The sequence below is a fragment of the Propithecus coquereli genome, unplaced genomic scaffold (genome assembly GCF_000956105.1).
Source record: "Propithecus coquereli isolate 6110/MARCELLA unplaced genomic scaffold, Pcoq_1.0 Scaffold27, whole genome shotgun sequence".
Taxonomy (NCBI): Eukaryota; Metazoa; Chordata; class Mammalia; order Primates; family Indriidae; genus Propithecus; species Propithecus coquereli.
In genome coordinates, this window is record NW_012148285.1 from 8,155,361 (window position 1) to 8,172,447 (window position 17,087).

Here is a 17,087-nt window from a genome sequence, read left to right on the forward strand (position 1 = left end):
GCCCGGCCTCTTTCCTTTTTTTTGAAACAGTCTTGCTCTGTTGTCTGGGCTAGTGTGCCGTGGCGTCAGCCTAGCTCACAGCAACATCAAACTCCTGGGCTCAAGCGATCCTTCTGCCTCAGCCTCCCGAGTAGCTGGGACTAAAGGCATGCGCCACCACGCCTGGCTAATTTTTTCTATTTTTAGTAGAGACATGGTCTTGCTCTTGCTCAGGCTGGTCAGTTTTTCCTTCTTTTTAAAAAATTTTATTTTAAGTTGCAACATCAATACATGCTCATTAACAAACCAAATGACAAGAGATGCTTACAAGAGTCGACTGAGGATCTCCCTCATACCACTCCCACAGCATACCAATGTGAGCAGTTTGGTGTGCATCCTTGCACAGCTTTCTCAAATTTGTCTTGTTTCCTGATTGGTAAAATGGTCCTGCTGACCCGCCACACTGAGGGGTGGTGAATTATGTTAGGAAAGGCATGTCTGGGCTCTCAGAAATGAGGCCAGGAGGATGCTTCCTTCCACTCAAGTTGAGAGCATCCTTTTGTGGCTGCCTGCCAGTTTCTGTATGAGGCACTGGTGCCCCAGAAGCAAAGGAGCAGTTCCTGGCAGTTCTAGAAAAATGAGCACTAACCACACTGCGAACGGTGCTACTGTGGCACCTACCCCTAAGCTCCTTCGGAGCTGATCGTGTCCATTTCACAGGTGGGGAAACCAAGGCTCTGGGAGCTAGATCTAATTCCAGAGCTCTCTCCCCACCCCAGGTTTCCCAAGCTTCACAGCCTGGTGTGGGGCGGGAGTGACCCAAGTGAGTTCTGGCCTGGGTACCTGGTTATCCTTACACCCTTCTCTGCCCACAATGTAGGTGAAGTGCCCCAGGCTGGACAAGCACCCCCTTCCAGTGGCCCCGCTATTCACAGCCTCCCCAAGTCCCCAGACCGGCCCGGCTCCACCAGCCCCTTCGCTCCTTCTGCAGCTGATCTGCCCAGCATGCCTGAGCCAGCGCTGACCTCCCACGCAGACGTGACAGGTGAGGACCTTGGTGGCGCGAGAGGCACTGGCTGCGGGAGTGAGGCCCTGGGAGGGAATTGCCTCAGACCAGGTCCACGCAGAGCCTGCCTGCAGGGGTGGAAGGTCATGTTCAGGGGTCAGAAGGACAGGGAGGGTCTCCAGGGAGCGGAGGGCATGGCTGGGGGGAGGGGACAGCTGGAGAATCCATGTCCCACCTAAACGGAGCCACCAGCCTTCAGCTGCTTGTTACCCAGCAGGAAAGCAGGTCCAGTGGGGCCAAATCTTCTAAAACTGAAAATCAATTTTTACAGAGATACTGTGGTTTTAAAACATGGGTGAAATTTGTAAAAGTACAGACGGCCAAAGAAAGATGTCTTGGAGTCAGATGTAGCCTCGGGCCCTTATCTTGTCACTCCCGTCTTGGCAGACTCAGCCATTGTGGGCTGTGCCCTCTGGACGCTCTGAGCACCGAATGGCCCAGAGGGAGGGAAGTCCCCGGGGGTGCCCCTCACCCTAACTCTGACACCAGCTTCTCCATCTCCAGAGAGTGAAATGTCCCCCACCCAATGCCAGGCAGACGAGGAGGTCTCCAGCGAGCTTCCCAAATGGCCTGGTGAGTGACGCAGGGTCCCTCTGCCCCGGGTGCTGGAGAGGGAAGCCCAAATCTGGCTTCGCTTCACTCACTGGCTCAACGGTTATTCAATCCGCTGTCTGTTGGCTCACACATTCGTTCCTTCATTCACTTATTTGATCACGCCATCATTTCGGCGTTTGTTCCGCCACTCACTCATGCAATATCTATCACGAACGTGCCCCTTGATAAGCTCGCGCTGGGTGTCGACAGCTCATTGGTGAGGCTGAGAGTGAACGAGGGGCGAGTGGATGAGGATGGGGGTGATGGGAGGTGGGAGTGAACCCGTGAATAAGAGAATGGCTAAATTACTAAACGCTTACTTCCACGTACTCGTCTAAGCGCATTAGATATGTTAAATCATCAGAGTCTCAAACAACGCTAATGTATCCCCATTTCACAGATGAGAATACTGAGGCACAGTGCAGTATATAACATGCTCAAGATTACACTGACAAGTGGCAGAGCTAGGATTTGAACCTAGACACAAGGGCTCCACTGTCCTAACTCTTAACACCCACCTCCTGTGGTCCCCCCGTAGTGAGTGAGGGAGGGACCAAATGAAGAAGCAGGTTGGTGAGGACAGGAGGGAATGAGATGAGGCATAAAAGCAGTGCACAGAGACACGGGCGAGAAGACGAGTGAACGAATGGGGTGGCAAAAAATGACTCAGCGAATGAGCCACATGAGGCATTCGATGAAGACTGTGCAGTGAGTGGGTGACGCGGTGAGGGTGGCAGTGTTGGCCTCACGGTGGCCGGCCTGCCTCTTACGTCCCCCACCGACACGCCCCTTGGCCTTTGCAGAGCCGGTGGAGCGGTTCTGTCGCTTGCTGCGGGAGGAGTACCGGGCGGAGCCCGCGGGCCCCGACGGCATCCTGGTTCAGGTGGACCTCGTGAGGGCCGGGCTGGAGAGGACCAGCAACAAGAGCCAGGAGTGGGAGCTGGCCACCCCGGACTGGGCGGAGCGGCAGCTGGCCCAGGGGGGCCTGGCCGAGGTGCTGCTGGCGGCCAGGGAGCGGCGGCGGCCGCGGGAAACGCGCGTGGTTGCCGTGCTGGGCAAGGCGGGGCAGGGGAAGAGCTGCTGGGCTCGCGCCGTGAGCAGGGCCTGGGCCCGCGGGCAGCTCCCGCAGTACGACTTCGTCTTCCACGTCCCCTGCCACTCTTTGGACCGTCCGGGGGATGCCTGCTGCCTGCGGGACCTGCTCTTCTCCCTGGGCCCGCAGCCACTCGAGGCGGACGACGAGGTCCTCAGCTACATCTTGAGAAGGCCCGACCGCGTCCTGCTCATCCTGGACGCCTTCGAGGAGCTCGAGGCCCAAGAGGGCTTTCTGCACAGCGCGTGCGGCCCGGCGTCCGCAGAGCCCCGCTCCCTCCGGGGGCTGCTGGCCGGCCTCTTCCAGCGGAAGCTGCTGCGGGGCTGCACCCTGCTCCTGACGGCCCGGCCCCGCGGCCGCCTGGCCCAGAGCCTGAGCAAGGCCGACGCCCTGTTCGAGATGGCCGGCTTCTCCAGCGAGCAGGCCCGGGCCTACGTGTCGCGTTACTTTGAGTGCTCGGGGGCGAGCGAGCACCGAGACAGAGCCCTGGCGCTCCTCCGGGACCAGCCGTTTCTCCTCAGTCACGGCCACAGCCCTGCTGTGTGCCGGGCAGTGTGCCAGCTCTCGGAGGCCCTGCTGGAGCTGGGGGAGGGGGCCAGGCTGCCCGCCACACTCACGGGCCTCTACGTGGGCCTGCTGGGCCCTGCAGTCCGCGACGGCCCCCCGGGAGCCCTGGCGGGGCTGGCCAAGCTGGCCTGGGAGCTGGGCCGCAGGCGCCAAGGCACCCTGCAGGAGGGCCAGTTCCCCTCCGCGGAGGTGAGGACCTGGGCTGTGGCCAAGGGCTTCGTGCGGCCCGCCCCGGGGGCCGCAGTGGCCGAGCTGGCCTTCTCCAGCTTCCTCCTGCAGTGCTTCCTGGGGGCCGTGTGGCTGGCCCTGAGCAGCGAAATCAAGAACAAGGAGCTGCCGCAGTATCTGGCACTGACGCCGCGGAAGAAGAGGCCCTATGACAACTGGCTGGAGGGCGTGCCGCGCTTCCTGGCCGGGCTCATCTTCCAGCCTCGCACGCGCTGCCTGGGAGCCCTGGTCGGGCCGGCGGAGGCCGCCTTGGTGGACCGGAAGCGGAAGGTGCTCACCAGGTACCTGAAGCAGCTGCAGCCCGGGACGCTGCGGGCCAGGCGGCTGCTGGAACTGCTGCACTGCGCCCACGAGGCCGAGGAGGCTGGGATCTGGCAGCACGTGGTGCAGGAGCTCCCCGCCCGCCTGTCCTTCCTGGGCACCCGGCTCACGCCTCCCGATGCACATGTGCTGGGCAGGGCCTTGGAGGCGGCGGGCCGAGACTTCTCCCTGGACCTTCGCAGCACTGGCATTGACCCCTCTGGACTGGGGAACCTCGTGGGACTCAGCTGTGTCACCCGTTTCAGGTGGGGGCAGGGGACGGGGAAGAGGGGCTCCCTTGTGCTGGGCACCGACTGCGGTCTTGCTGCTGCGCCTAGTACTTGCTCTGTGGGGTCCCATTTTGTGTGCACGGCAGCCAGGTGAGGCAGAATGGATCCACCCTATGTTCAAGATGACGATGCTGAGGCTCAGAGAGGGGCAGCTGCTTGCCCAAAGCCACGCAGCAGTGAGGGGCAGAATTGTTCTTCCAACCAATGTTTGAAGGCCCACCATGTGCCAGGCACTGGGCCATACCTAGAATCCAAGACTGACCTGGGTTCAAATTTGTTCTCTGGGTTCTTTGTTCAGTGGATGAACACTGATCAAGGCACTGTGTTCTCTGGCTTAGATTAAAGCCATGGCCTCCCCTTGGCCTCCCTGCCTCCATTCTCTCCATTTTATGTCCAGCCACCAGTGCAATCTTCCCAGAACTTAAATCTGATCATATAACATCCCTGCTGACAACCCTTCAGGGGCACTCCACCGTCCTCAGGATGGAGTCTAAATTCCTTCATTTGGTGGATTTAAGTCTTTCTTCAGTCTGCTTGAGCACTTCAGCTTAACCTTCAGAGAATTGCTCCCACATTCCCCCTAAACATACTTTACCCAAGCCATAAAGTCCTTACAATTGTGCCAAGAATTTAGCACTGAGCTTCCTGGTAGCCAAAGCAAAAAGGGAAACAAAACCACTGTGAGAATTGCCAGAAAGGAGGACTCCATAAGGGCTGGAGTGGTCATGGAAGGCTTTCTGGAGGAGGTTAAGCTAAGAAAGGAAAGTATTTGAATAGGTAGGAGGTCCCTTCATGGAGCTGCCCCTCCATTATGGTCTAGCCCGGGCACCATGCCTGGGTCTGAGGCCTTCCCTCCACAGGGCTGCCTTGAGCGACACGGTGGGGCTGTGGGAGTCCCTACGGCAGCGTGGGGAGACCAAGCTGCTCCAGGCGGCGGAGGAGAAGTTCACCATCGAGCCTTTCAAAGCCAAGTCCCCGAAGGACGTGGAAGACCTGGGCAACCTCGTGCAGACCCAGAGGTGAGGGGGAGAGGGGATGGGAGACGGTCCAGGCCATGGTGTTGAGGACACGTAGGACCCATCATCAAGATTGTCATGGGCATTTCCAGTGCCTTGTCTCCTTTGGGACACCCCGTGTCCTCTTTCTGGACGACGGCTCCCCCGAATATCTCACTGCAGTCGCCGCTCGGGCAAAGCCTGCTGGGTTGAGCGCTTTGCTCCATCCAAAACTTGGCGTTGTATGCCCAGTTCTTCTTCAGCTAGAGCCAAGCAGAAACTCTCCCTTCTGGGAGTTAACAAGGATGCCTTGTGCATCTAGAAGCAGAAGTGACACCCGCTGCCACCCTTTGAGGCATTTAGGACCAGTATCATTCCCATTTTATAGATGGCAGAGATAAGAGCCAGAGGGCAGAGGACGCTTGGCCACAGAACGAGTTAACTGTCACTCCTTCCTTCATCACACACTGTTACGTGCTGTCTGGGGTGGGTGCTGATAAGTGCCTACTCTGAGGCTCTTTTCCATGAAACACACAGTCCTGAGATTTTTCTTTTCAATAGAGCACGACAATAGCCCCAAGGCAGGCAATCCTCCCAGGGCGTTTTGGGGACTGGGCGGCCACCATGGGACCCACGGGTCAGGGCTCAGTGACAGAAGAGCTTACCCCCCGCACCAACATTGCCTGTTCTCTCCAGGACGAGAAGTTCCTCAGAAGACGCAGCCGGGGAGCTCCCCGCTGTCCGGGACCTAAAGAAACTGGAGTTTGCGTAAGCCAAGGGGGAGATTGTCTCGGGTCTCCGCAAGGTTTCTTCTCCTGCGTTCGCTGGGCTTGTGCCGCCGGAGTAGAGATGGGTGTCCAGGGCCGTTCTCACCCTCTCCCCCACCGCTTTGGAAACCAGCACTGGAATGTGGCAGTCTGGGCAAGGGCGGAGATGCCCAGATTCCAGGCTCACAGGGCCGTTTGCTGGTTAACGCGCCCGTTCCCGCCGCCGGCAGGCTTGTTGAGCATCTACTGAATGACCGAGGCTGCTGTCCTCAGTGAGCTTGCAGTCTAGTCAGCACCCATGGGGAAGGGCCCAGGGGGACTTCCTGGAGGAGGTGCTACCTGCATGGAAGCTTGACCACGGAGAAGGAATGAGCCAAGTGGGGAGAAGGGAGGGAGAAAGGCCTTCTAGGAATTGTAATTCGGCCAGGGCTAGAAGGGCCAGTGTGTCTCCAGCCTGTGACCTTCCACAGGAGGATGCTGCTGTGACCACCGCTTGGGTCCTTTTCCCTGCTGTGGTTGGGGACTGCACATACCCCTTGTGCGGAGCTTGCTTATGTCCATGACCAAGGGATGGGCTCCCCAGGGGAAGCAGCCAGCCCTCCCTAGCCAACGCCACTGATAAAGCCCAGGGGCCTGTCCCGCCTCCAGGCACTGGTTCTTCGCCCGGCCACACAGCAGAATCACTGGCGATTCCGATCATTCCAGAGCTGAGACCCTCGCCCAACCCAGTGACTCAGCCTGGGGAGTCTTCCCCCGGTTTGCAGGATTCCCGAAAGCTGTGCAGTTAGGGTGAACAAGCACCCCGGCTCGCCTGGGACTGGTTTTAGCCCTGAAACTCTTGTATCCCAAGAAACCCCTCAGTCCCAGGCAAACCAGGACAGTTGGTCACCCTATGCGAGGCCAGGGCCGGGAGCCGGCATCTTAGGTGGTGCTGCCAGGGTGACAGCAACGGAGACCTCAGTGGGCTCTAGAGAGCCCAGTTGTGCCTGGGTCGCCCCGGAAGCGCAGCCCGCCGCACACGGGCCCTGGAGTGCGGTCATTGTTGTCACGTACTTAGAGCTGTCTGTCAGGACATAGCTTGTCAGTGTGCAAAACACCTTCACCTCTGTCATCTCAGCTGATCCTCCTCTGGGGCTATTACCGTCACCTCCCCGTTGTACACATGGCAACACCGAGGCCCAGGGAGTTTACGTTGTTTGTCCAAAATCGTAAAAGTCAGGTCAGCCTGGCTCCAAGCTCCAACCCACGAAAAAGCTAATTTAGTGTTTGGTTCTTGTCAAAGGCCTAAGATCATCTCATGATTACGAAGGCATTATTAAGCACCTAGTGTATTTAGTGCATTTTACACATCATCTCATTACTCTCAAGAGCTACCGTGGGAGACAGACATGATCTTCCCCATTTTACAGATGAGGAAACTAAGGCCCGGCCAGGTTAAGTGACTTGCCTGTGGCCCCCCGCGCTGATCACCCACACACTTCCCTCATGCCCCGGAAAAAGCCAAGCGTCTCTTGTTTTGAACAGAGACAAAGGGCCAAATTTGTGCGGAGGTAAAAATGTCACTGAAAAGAGGAAATGTATGAAAACAATCGCCAAGGGCCCTTTCTGGCCTTGAATTATTTTCAGCTTAAAAAGCCCCTAGTGCGAGGTCGGAACTGTGCTCTGGCGAGCAGTGACAATGGGGTAGAACAGCCTAGGGCCGTCACCAGCCACCTGGAGGCCGGAAGCCCCGAGAAAGTTCTGAGGAAGGAAGGAAGGAAAAGACTATTTCGGGCATCTGTTCTGGCACCCTATAGCCCTCAGCTGCCCCTGGGCCCCTCGAAACCCTGCAGGGACCCCACTCCTACAGCACCCCCTGTTCACCCTGAACTCTGCGTTGCTCACTCCGTCTCCAGCCCCGTGGGCCTCCTCGCTGTTTTTCAACCTCCCTGGGCAAGGTCCTGCCTCTGGGCCTTTGCACTGGCTGTGCCCTGTGCCTAGAATGCTCTTCCCCAGACATCTGCACGGCCCACGCCCGCACCTCCCGTGGTCTTTCTCAGTAAGGCCTTTTCTGACACTCCTATTTAAAAACGAAATCTCGCCCCCTCGCCACTGTACTTTTTCTGCGTGACTCACTGACTCGAACACCAGATCTCTTCCCCACTGGCACGTCAGCTCTGCCACGTCAGGGGTTTTGTCTGTTTCGTGCGTGGCTCTCCCCTGGGCCTGGCATGGTAGGCGAGGGGTAAATACGTGAGGATGAATTTCTTCATCCTTCCGACAACCTTACAAGGTCGGGGCTGCCGAGACCCAGAGGCGAAGGCGTCTGCCGAGGCCCTTAGCGCGGGAGCTGCGCAGGAGACCCCGGAGTCCAGCTCCGACCCTGTGGCCTTTTACTGCGGCCAGTGGTTCCCGGACTTTGGGATTTCGGAGACCAAGAACGTTTCAGAATGAATTCGAGTGACCACGCGGTTACCATCTTTTAATTTTTATCAAGTATATTTATTCAAACAAACAAATGACAACATGGTAACCACTGCTGGCCCTAAACTTTTATTAAAAAATGATCATTTTAGGCCTGGCGCGGTGGCTCACGCCTGTAATCCTAGCACTCTGGGAGGCCGAGGCGGGCGGATTGTTTGAGCTCAGGAGTTCGAGACCAGCCTGAGCAAGAGCGAGACCCCGTCTCTACTAAAAATAGAAAGAAATTAATCGGACAACTAAAAATATATATAGAATAATTAGCCAGGCATGGTGGCGCATGCCTGTAGTCCCAGCTACTTGGGAGGCTGAGGCAGGAGGATCACTTGAACCCAGGAGTTTGAGGTTGCTGTGAGCTAGGCTGACGCCACGGCACTCTAGACTGGACAAAAGAGTGAGACTCTGTCACAAAAAAAAAAAAAAAAAAATCATTTTAATATCAAAAAAGTTCAAAAGACAATTTTTAGAATAAAAGACAGGTCTTTACATTGAATACATTTAACCACATTATTGAAACAAAACAAAACAGCCCTTCATTGTCCTTATTTCTCTCATTTCCTCAAAGTCTGGTCTGTGTGACCTTGTGTAAGCTATTTAACCGTTCCGTGCCTTGGTTTCCCCATATGTAAAATGGGGGTAAGAAGAGCCCTTAGCTCAGAGTTGTGAGGATTAAATGAGATCTAAGCTGATTGAAGGACCCTGCATGTGCCTGACGTGCAAGTGCTCCGCGAAGGGCTCTCTTTGCTATTCACATGCGAAGACAAGTAAGCCGTCCGGTTTGCCACTTGCGGTGGTCCTCAGCTGGCATGCAGGGGCCGCTTCACCAGGCCGGGGCTGGGCAAAGGTGCGTGTGGATGTGGGCAGGAGAGCCGGCTCCTGCTTAGAGACCAGAGGCCCAGCTGGCCTCCTGGGGAGAGGCTTTGTGAAATCTGCCCCAAGCAAAAGGGACTGGGGTCCCGCAGGGGAGGGTTGGGGCGAGGTGAGAGGCGAAAGGCGGGGAAGGGGGGACTCAGATAGGCCTGGCTTCTGTGCCCGTCTCTGCCCCCCTGGGGCCGAATCGAGGGCTGCGACTGTTCTGGAGTCTTACCCTGCTCTTCGCCTCCTAGGTTGGGCCCCACCGCAGGCCCCCAGGCCTTCCCCAAACTGGTGAGGATCCTCGCGGCCTTCTCCTCCCTCCAGCACCTGGAGTGAGTATGGCCCTGGCGCCCGTCCCCTCCACCTCTGGGTTCTGACAACCCCAGCCCTGCCCTAGGCACGTGCAAAGAGCAGAGCCCTCTCTCTCCCTCGCTCCCCGCTCTGCTTCCTCTGCGTGGCTGGAGAGTAACCGGATGACTCCGCTGCGGGGAAGGGACGGCAGATGGGGATCCCCAATAACTAAAAACGTTTGGGATCCTTTCGTGACCTTTGAAACTCTTTGCCCTCACAGCCTCATTTGCTGCTGGGGAGGCGGGAGCGGGGTGCGAGGGGGAGGCCCGATCCCACTTCTCAGTGCGGGTTCCAAGAGGTTAAGGAAGCTGCCTAAGCTGGCGGGGGAGCCCTGAGAAGCAAACCAGGCATTGCCGGCCAACGGGTACCCTCCGGTGACAAGGTCCTGGTCGCCAGGGCTCCGGAGTGGGCTGTCTGCCTGTGCTGTATCCAGGGCTGCGGGGTGGGAGGGGCGAGGTGGGAGTGGCCTCCCAGGCACTGGCTGACGGTCTCCATCTGATTCCACCCGCAGCCTGGACGCGCTGAGCGAGAACAAGATTGGGGACGAGGGCGTCGCGCAGCTCTCCGCCACCTTCCCTCAGCTGAAGGCCCTGGAAACCCTCAAGTGAGTGGGCTGGGCCTGCTCTTCCCTCCGCATCTGTCCCCCAAAGGCCGGCTGGCTTTTGTATTCTTCCATTCACTCGTCCGTTGAATCAGCCATTCATCCTTCCACTGAGTCATTCATTCATTCACTCATTCATTCATTCATCCAACCACTCACTCAGTCATTCCTTTATTTAATCATCCACTCAGCCGATCACTTACTAATTTAATCAACAAATATTTAAGGAGCACCTGCTATGTGCGGGCACCATCCTAGGCCCCGGAGACCCAGCTTTAAACAAAACAAACAAATCTCCTGCCCTCAGGGATCTTAACTTCTAGTGAGGAGGCACAGTAACCAATCAAACAAATAAACAAGCCTATAATTGTAAAGTATACAGTAATAAAAATAAAATACAGTGACAGAAAATTATACCGGGGGTGAAAAAAAGAGAGGTAGGTTAGGATTTATCAGTTAAACATTTTTATCAGAACAGTAAGATTTTTTTTAATTCTTGGCTTTGGGAAGCTGGAGATGGATAAGATGTTTTACTGAACCTGGAGGGTGTCAAATCTGAGATTTCACCAGAATTCATTTAGCAACTTCCTTAACAGTAGGACTCTGAGACTTCTCCAGTAATTTCTAGTGTTCTAGGAGACAATGCAAGGAGCTAGATTCCCCCTTAGTCCTGCCTCCCTTCTCCTCTTTCCCACGTGTTCTTTCCACCCCCAAGTATTTACTGAGCACCTACTATGTGCTTGGCACAGCTCTAGGCACAGGGATACAGTAAAGAATGGAGCAGACACACCCTCTCTCCTTGAGGAGCCCACAGCCTGGCGGAAAGGACAGACCTTAAATAAATAACACAAACACTTAATTATAGTGCTGAAAAGTGGTCCGGGGGGAAAAGAGGGAATGCTATAAAATCCATAAAGCATCCTCACTCCCATCATCCCACGTGGCCACAGGATGGAACAGTATCCTTTTGTTTATTTAGAGACAGTGTAAGTCTGCCGACAGTGCCATTCACCATTTATCACCCAGGACTCTCCCCGAGGTCGATCGTCACGTGTTTGTTGCTGTGGCCCACCCTGTGGGGATGGAGAGCTTTCCCGCTCTGCCTGGGCCGGGTGGATGGATGGGTGGATGGATGGATGCTGGTCGGGGACGGGGCAGACAGGCGTGGTCCTGAGCCCTCCCCCTGCTGTGTCCTGCAGCCTGTCCCAGAACAGCATCACCGATGTGGGTGCCTGCAAGCTCGCCGAGGCCCTGCCTTCGCTTGCTGCGTCCCTGCTCAGGCTGAGGTGAGTGGGGCCCCGGTCACGGTCACGGGTCAGGTACAGAGCTGGCTGGCTGGGGGAGGGCAGGGAGCAGCCTCGTGCTGGCTGTGGGGTAGACACGGGACCCTAGAAGCAATCACCCCGGCCCTGAACAAGAGCATTAGCAGGACCCAGGGAAGGAACTCTGGGTGAGTGGCTTATTCATTCTTAGCTTCTGTTTGCTCATCTGGAAAACGAGAACCATCCCAGTGGCCTATGGGAGGTGCTTGGCACAATGCTGGCCCCTGGTGGACAACACATTTTGGTACTCTTCCTCCAGGGAAAGGCAAGACCAAGCTTTTTCCCAGTCCGGGGTGGCCGCTTCTGGAAGGCTGACCACACACCGGCCGCCTTGGCTGGCCTTGTTCTCGCACACCAGTCAGTGCTTACACTGCCACCTTCTGCTGGGCCTTGGCATAGCACCTCTCGCTTTTGAGTTTTTCTAGCCCGACCCTGGTGTGGAACCAGAGACTGTGGAGCACTGACCTGGGACCAGAGCCCCAGTCGCTCAACTCAGAATCACCAGCTGTCCTCACTCTCTGGGCGGGGAGGCACTGCCCTCCTTTATGCCAGCCCTCTTCACAGCCAGTAAGATTCCCAGGAAAGGTGGCATCTTGCCCATCTCTGTTGATGCATCAATTCATGTATCCTTTCAGCCACGACCACCGTGTGCAGCTGTGCAGGTTGTGTACTGTGCAATTGGTAGTCTATGTGATTGGTGACGCTCCCTCCCCGAGAGCTGCGCAAGGGATCCAATATTCGCTAACACAAACCGTGGGCCAGAACTTGTATTGGGACCAGAGATACAGCTACGAGCAAGATAGATATGGTTCTTGCTTTCAAGTTTCTTGAATAAGTGAACACATGCATAAATAAAACATTATAAAATAGTAGTTCATGCCGAGAAGTAAACTAACAAGGCCCAGGAGAGTACGACGGACAGTATCAAATCCAAGAGAGATCAGGGCATCTCTGGGGAGGTGATTCCTCTGTGGGAAGCTCTAGGGGGAAAGCGCTCTAGGAGGAGGGAACAGCAGGTGCAAAGGCTCTGAGCAGGGAGAGAGGTTGGGTTTCTGAGGGTCAAAAGGGCCACTGTGGCTGTCTGTAGTGAATGGGGACAGGGAGGGAGAGGTCAGCAGGTCTAGATCACACAGGGAGGCATCTGTAGTTTGTTCAGTGTGAATGGAGAAGCAGGTGGGGCATGTGGAGGTGAGACTTGATTTGATTTACACTCTAAGAAATGGCGTATTTCGTGGGATCCAAGATGCCACTCACTGTAAGACGCCAGGAAAAGGACAAAATGCTGCCGGTAAACACGCTATTGGTTATAAGACACATCCTGATCTCAGTGATATTCAAATGACGACGCGTGTGTCTTGGCATCGGTGAAATACGGTCAGAGCACTCTGCCTGCGGCGGGGAGGAAGGGCCTCCTGGGTCAGGAGACCTGTCCCAGGAAGAGATTGTCAAGCCCCACCTGGTTTCTGCCCTGATGCCAGCCGGCCTGTGATATCCGGGGGTGCCAGGGTTTAGCAGGAATCCACTTAGCAGCGGCTGAGACCTGCTGCCTTCACAGCAGCCCTGCAGTGCGGCTCCAAGGCTGAGTCATGGCAAAGTCATGGCCCTGAAATCAGAGCCGCAGCGGCATCTGGCCCGGGGAGGGGATGCTTGGTAATGAGTGTGCCCGTAAGTCGGCGCCGATGCCAGTCGTCTTGCTCTGCCCACCGCTACTGATGGTGGCTGTGAGTACAGCACACAGGGACTCTGGGTTTTTCTCTTCCTATCCCCAGTGCTGTCACACCCTCTGTGGTAACGCACATAACCCTCACGAATGCTTCTGTGAGGTAGTCATAGCCAGAGGTAACACAATTCATTCCAGGTGCCAGGGTGCACTTTGAGTATCTTACCAGCATTAACTCATTTACTCCTCCTTACAATTCCTTGATTGTGCCCATTTTACAGACGAGCCAACTGAGTCTCAGAGAAGTCGAGTACCTTTCCCAGGATCACACAGGCAGTAAGAGGCATAGGTGGGATTTGAACTTGGGAAGTCGTTCTCCCCAGGGTTTCCACACTGTCAGCCAGGATAGGACATCCTTTTAGTCCTACTGCTTCCCCTGGACTCACCGTGTGACCACAGAGAAGCAGCCTCAAGTCTCTGGGCCTCGGTTTGCCCCTCTGTAAAATGGGGCAGTGAGCCCAGTGGGTGTGAATCCCGCTGGGCCCTGACCCCCCCAGTAACCCCAAGCCCTTCCCCTGGCTTCTGTCTCTGGCAGCTTGTACAATAACTGCATCTGCGATGCGGGGGCCGAGAGCCTGGCTCGGGCGCTTCCGGACATGGTGTCCCTCCGGGTGATGGAGTGAGTGTGGGGTCTGGGCGCTGGGAGGCTGGGCCCAGGGCTGGCAGAGACTGGGGGTCTCCCCCGGCATCGCGGGAGGGGCTGGGTGTGCTGGAGGCCTTGGTGTGGCGTTGGGTGGTCCCGAGGGCCAGTCCCCAGGACGGGTTTCTCTCCTTAGTGTCCAGTACAACAAGTTCACGGCCGCCGGGGCCCAGCAGCTCGCCGCCAGCCTGCGGAAGTGTCCTCACGTGGAGACGCTGGCGTAAGTCTCGGCAGCGCTAGGGGGCGGAGACGCCCCAGGTGTCCAGGCACGTGGTTCAGCCCGTGAGCCCGGAGCTCAAATCCCGCTCTGCCCCTCACCAGCCTGAGACCTTAGGCAAGCGCGAACGTCACCCTTCCGGGCTCACTTTCGTTATCTATAGAATGGGGATATAATAATGTACACCCCAAGAGGTTTCATGAGGTTTAAATGGATCAAGGGCATATAAAGCTCTTAGAACAGAAAATTGCTCAGTAAATGCTATATTAGGGCGAACCACATGAAATTGCCTACATCTAGCCCTTTTAGACCTGTACACCTGGCAATTTCATATGGCTCAAACTCATTTTGTATTAAGTCACTGTGATGCCTACTGTCCAGCAGTGATACTTTATACGCTTTCAAAGCACTTTCATCTGCATAATCACTTATGTCTTCTAAGATGGATGGGGTGGGTCTTATAGGACCCATTTTACAGATGGGGCAAATAAAGCACAGAGCAGTTAACTAAGCTTTTTGAGGTCACACAGCAAGTCAGCAGCAGAACCAGAAAGGGGTATCCGGGCTCCTGGGCCTCTGCCTTCCCCAGGAACCCACACCGGTCTGCACCCTGCCAGGTGGGAAGTCCCCAAGGTTCTAGGCTGGGTGGGAGGAGGGATTTGGGGGCAGCTTTAATTGGGGCTTCAGGCCACCTCTCTCCTCTAACCTGGGCTTTTGTGTCCCATCCCCCCTTGCAGGATGTGGACACCCACCATCCCATTTGGTGTCCAGGAGCACCTGAAACAGCTGGACTCACGAATCAGCCTGAGATGATCCCAGCTGTGCTCTGGACAAGGTAACCAGTGGGCTCTGGAGGGGAGAACCACTGGAGACTGTCCCTGGGAAGGCAGTATCCATAGAGAAGGGGTGCCAGGTGGGCTGGGCGACCACCTCTGGACGCAGGCATCATCTGGGCCTTCCCCCTGTCTGCACACAGGGCTAGTGGAGATGTCCTCCAGGGTTTGGGGACTTGGTCCCTAAGGGTCCTCTCTGTGGTCAGGCTTAGCGACCAGGGGAAGGACCAGGTAGGCTGGCCATCCACGTCCTTAGCTTTGGGAAGATCTTCCTTCGGGAACTTCCAAGCCCTTCTTGCTGCTGTTCAGCCTGTTGACTACCCCGACGGCTCTGGATTCATCTGTCACTATGAAGATGACTGTCCCCTAGCCCTGTGTGCCCCACACTGTGCTGTCCATCACCCTCTGACACCCCCCAGTCCACTGTCCCTCCCATCCTCCACCTTGATAGGTGTCTAGGCCCCTCCTAAGCGTCCTGGCTCACCTCCCTCTCTAACTCCTCCCCCGCAGCACATTCTCCGAAGACACTGACCGTGCTGGACCTTGAACTGGGTACTTGTGGACACAGCTCTCCCCTGGGGCGTAGCCCGTGAGCGTCAGCACCCCGACACCCAGTGCCTGCACGTTCAGGGCTGGCCCCGCCCGCTGCAGAGCAAACCGTGTCTTGCTGTGCTGACAGACACCGGCCCGCTCCAGGCCTCCTCAGGGCCCAGACCGGTGGGCGCCTGGTGGCAGCTGCGTCCACCCGGGAGCCCTGAGGCCTCCCCTGCAGGACACTCCGGACAGCCACGGCCAGTCCAGAGTGAGGAGATGAGGCAGCCACGCTTGGGCCTGCCAGGCCCCTGCCAGCCTGCTGAAGAGCACTTCTGCATGCTGCTGTCCCACCAGACTCCCGGACAGGGCACTCTTAGCGCGGGGCAGACACTGGTGGGCAACCCCCGGCCTGCTAATTCCCCAGACCACGACGGGCTGGGGTACCGTGGCAGCTGCTTGCGTCTGCGGGACTCGCTGTGCACTGACTTTGTTGGCCAAGGCCAAAGCCGGGCCTGGCCAGGTGCCCGGGACCTTAGCAGAGCAACAGGTAATGGTACACTAATGGATGGGGCAGGGGACAGACAGGAGCCACAGCTTCGCTTCCTGTGTCTTTTTTCACTACATTATAAATGTCTCATTAACCTCACGGCAGGTCCAGGGTTTCAGTTTATACCATGATTACCATGTTGGGGTACCCACTGTTCTGTCTAAATGTGTAAAAACCACCCCCAAACATAGTGCCTTAAAATAACACACACTTCTGCTCACACACCTGTCATTTGGGCAGGGCTTGGTGGGGACGGCTCATCTCTGTCCCACTCAGTGTCGGCTGCGGCAGCTCGAGGGCCAGACTTGGATCATCCGAAGACTCGCTCACCTACACGTCTGGCACGGGATGCTGGCTGTCGGCTGGGGGCCTCAGTCCCCTAAGGAACAGTTGGCTGGGGACCTCTCCACGAGGGTGGCTTGGGCTTCCTCATGGCACGGTGGCTGGGTGGAAGGGTGATCACCCAGAAAGAGAGAGACAGAGAGGGAGAGGAAAGGAGAGGAAAAGGGAGGGGCGGGGAGAGAGACCAAGAGAGAAGTAGAACCCTCTTCATGACCTGGCCTTAGAAGTCACACGGTACCACTTCTGCCGTATTCTATTGGCCAGTGTGACGGGCCCCCATCACCACACAGGTGTGCACGCACACACACGCACACAGCAGAGTCCGCTTGGCCCAAGACCTGTCTTTTCAGAAAGGATTTTCTCTGTGACTTCCTAAGATTCGGCGGAAAATTCATTACCTGGGAGTCAGAAAGGTTTAAGCGCCGTGGGCTATGCCAAGGGGATTGTTTTCTTTTGCCTCTGACACACGGCTCTGTCCTGGGAGCCACTTCTTAGCCACGCTGGAGCCCTGCCCAGGCTGCAGTGAGCCCGAAAGGGACTTGGCAGCTCTGCTTTCTACCAGCCAGCTGCCAGCTGGGCTGTGGGTCTCCACAGGGGCGTGGCCTGCTCAGCCAGAGGCCCCAGCAAGAGGCGCCTTGGCTTTCGCCGGCTAGCAGCGGGAGTGGCTTGTCAGCTCTGGCATGCCAGCCCTAATGCCCACAGGATCAGCCCGGTTCCCGAACCCTGCCCCTTTTCCCAGCAAGTGAGAGTTGAGAGTTGGGAGGGGCCGAAGGATTCAGAACCAGC

General features: G+C 56.7%; 1 protein-coding gene across 3 annotated transcripts in view; it reads left to right on the plus strand.

The window, feature by feature from the left end:
* The window catches only part of CIITA (class II, major histocompatibility complex, transactivator), a 37,900-nt gene extending 21,642 nt beyond the window's left edge, over nt 1–16,258 (plus strand). For 2 of the 3 annotated variants that reach the window (XM_012647792.1, XM_012647793.1), the window contains exons 9-20: nt 860–1,024; nt 1,550–1,618; nt 2,443–4,093; nt 4,978–5,136; nt 5,809–5,880; nt 9,446–9,526; nt 10,057–10,149; nt 11,346–11,432; nt 13,724–13,807; nt 13,965–14,048; nt 14,783–14,880; nt 15,389–16,258. In XM_012647792.1, coding sequence (XP_012503246.1) covers nt 860–1,024; nt 1,550–1,618; nt 2,443–4,093; nt 4,978–5,136; nt 5,809–5,880; nt 9,446–9,526; nt 10,057–10,149; nt 11,346–11,432; nt 13,724–13,807; nt 13,965–14,048; nt 14,783–14,858 — 2,621 coding nt within the window. In that variant the 3' untranslated portion in view covers nt 14,859–14,880; nt 15,389–16,258. The remainder of the gene's footprint in view (nt 1–859; nt 1,025–1,549; nt 1,619–2,442; nt 4,094–4,977; nt 5,137–5,808; nt 5,881–9,445; nt 9,527–10,056; nt 10,150–11,345; nt 11,433–13,723; nt 13,808–13,964; nt 14,049–14,782; nt 14,881–15,388) is intronic. The other variant, XM_012647794.1, reaches the window with a different exon arrangement.
* The last annotated feature ends 829 nt before the right edge of the window (nt 16,259–17,087 follow it).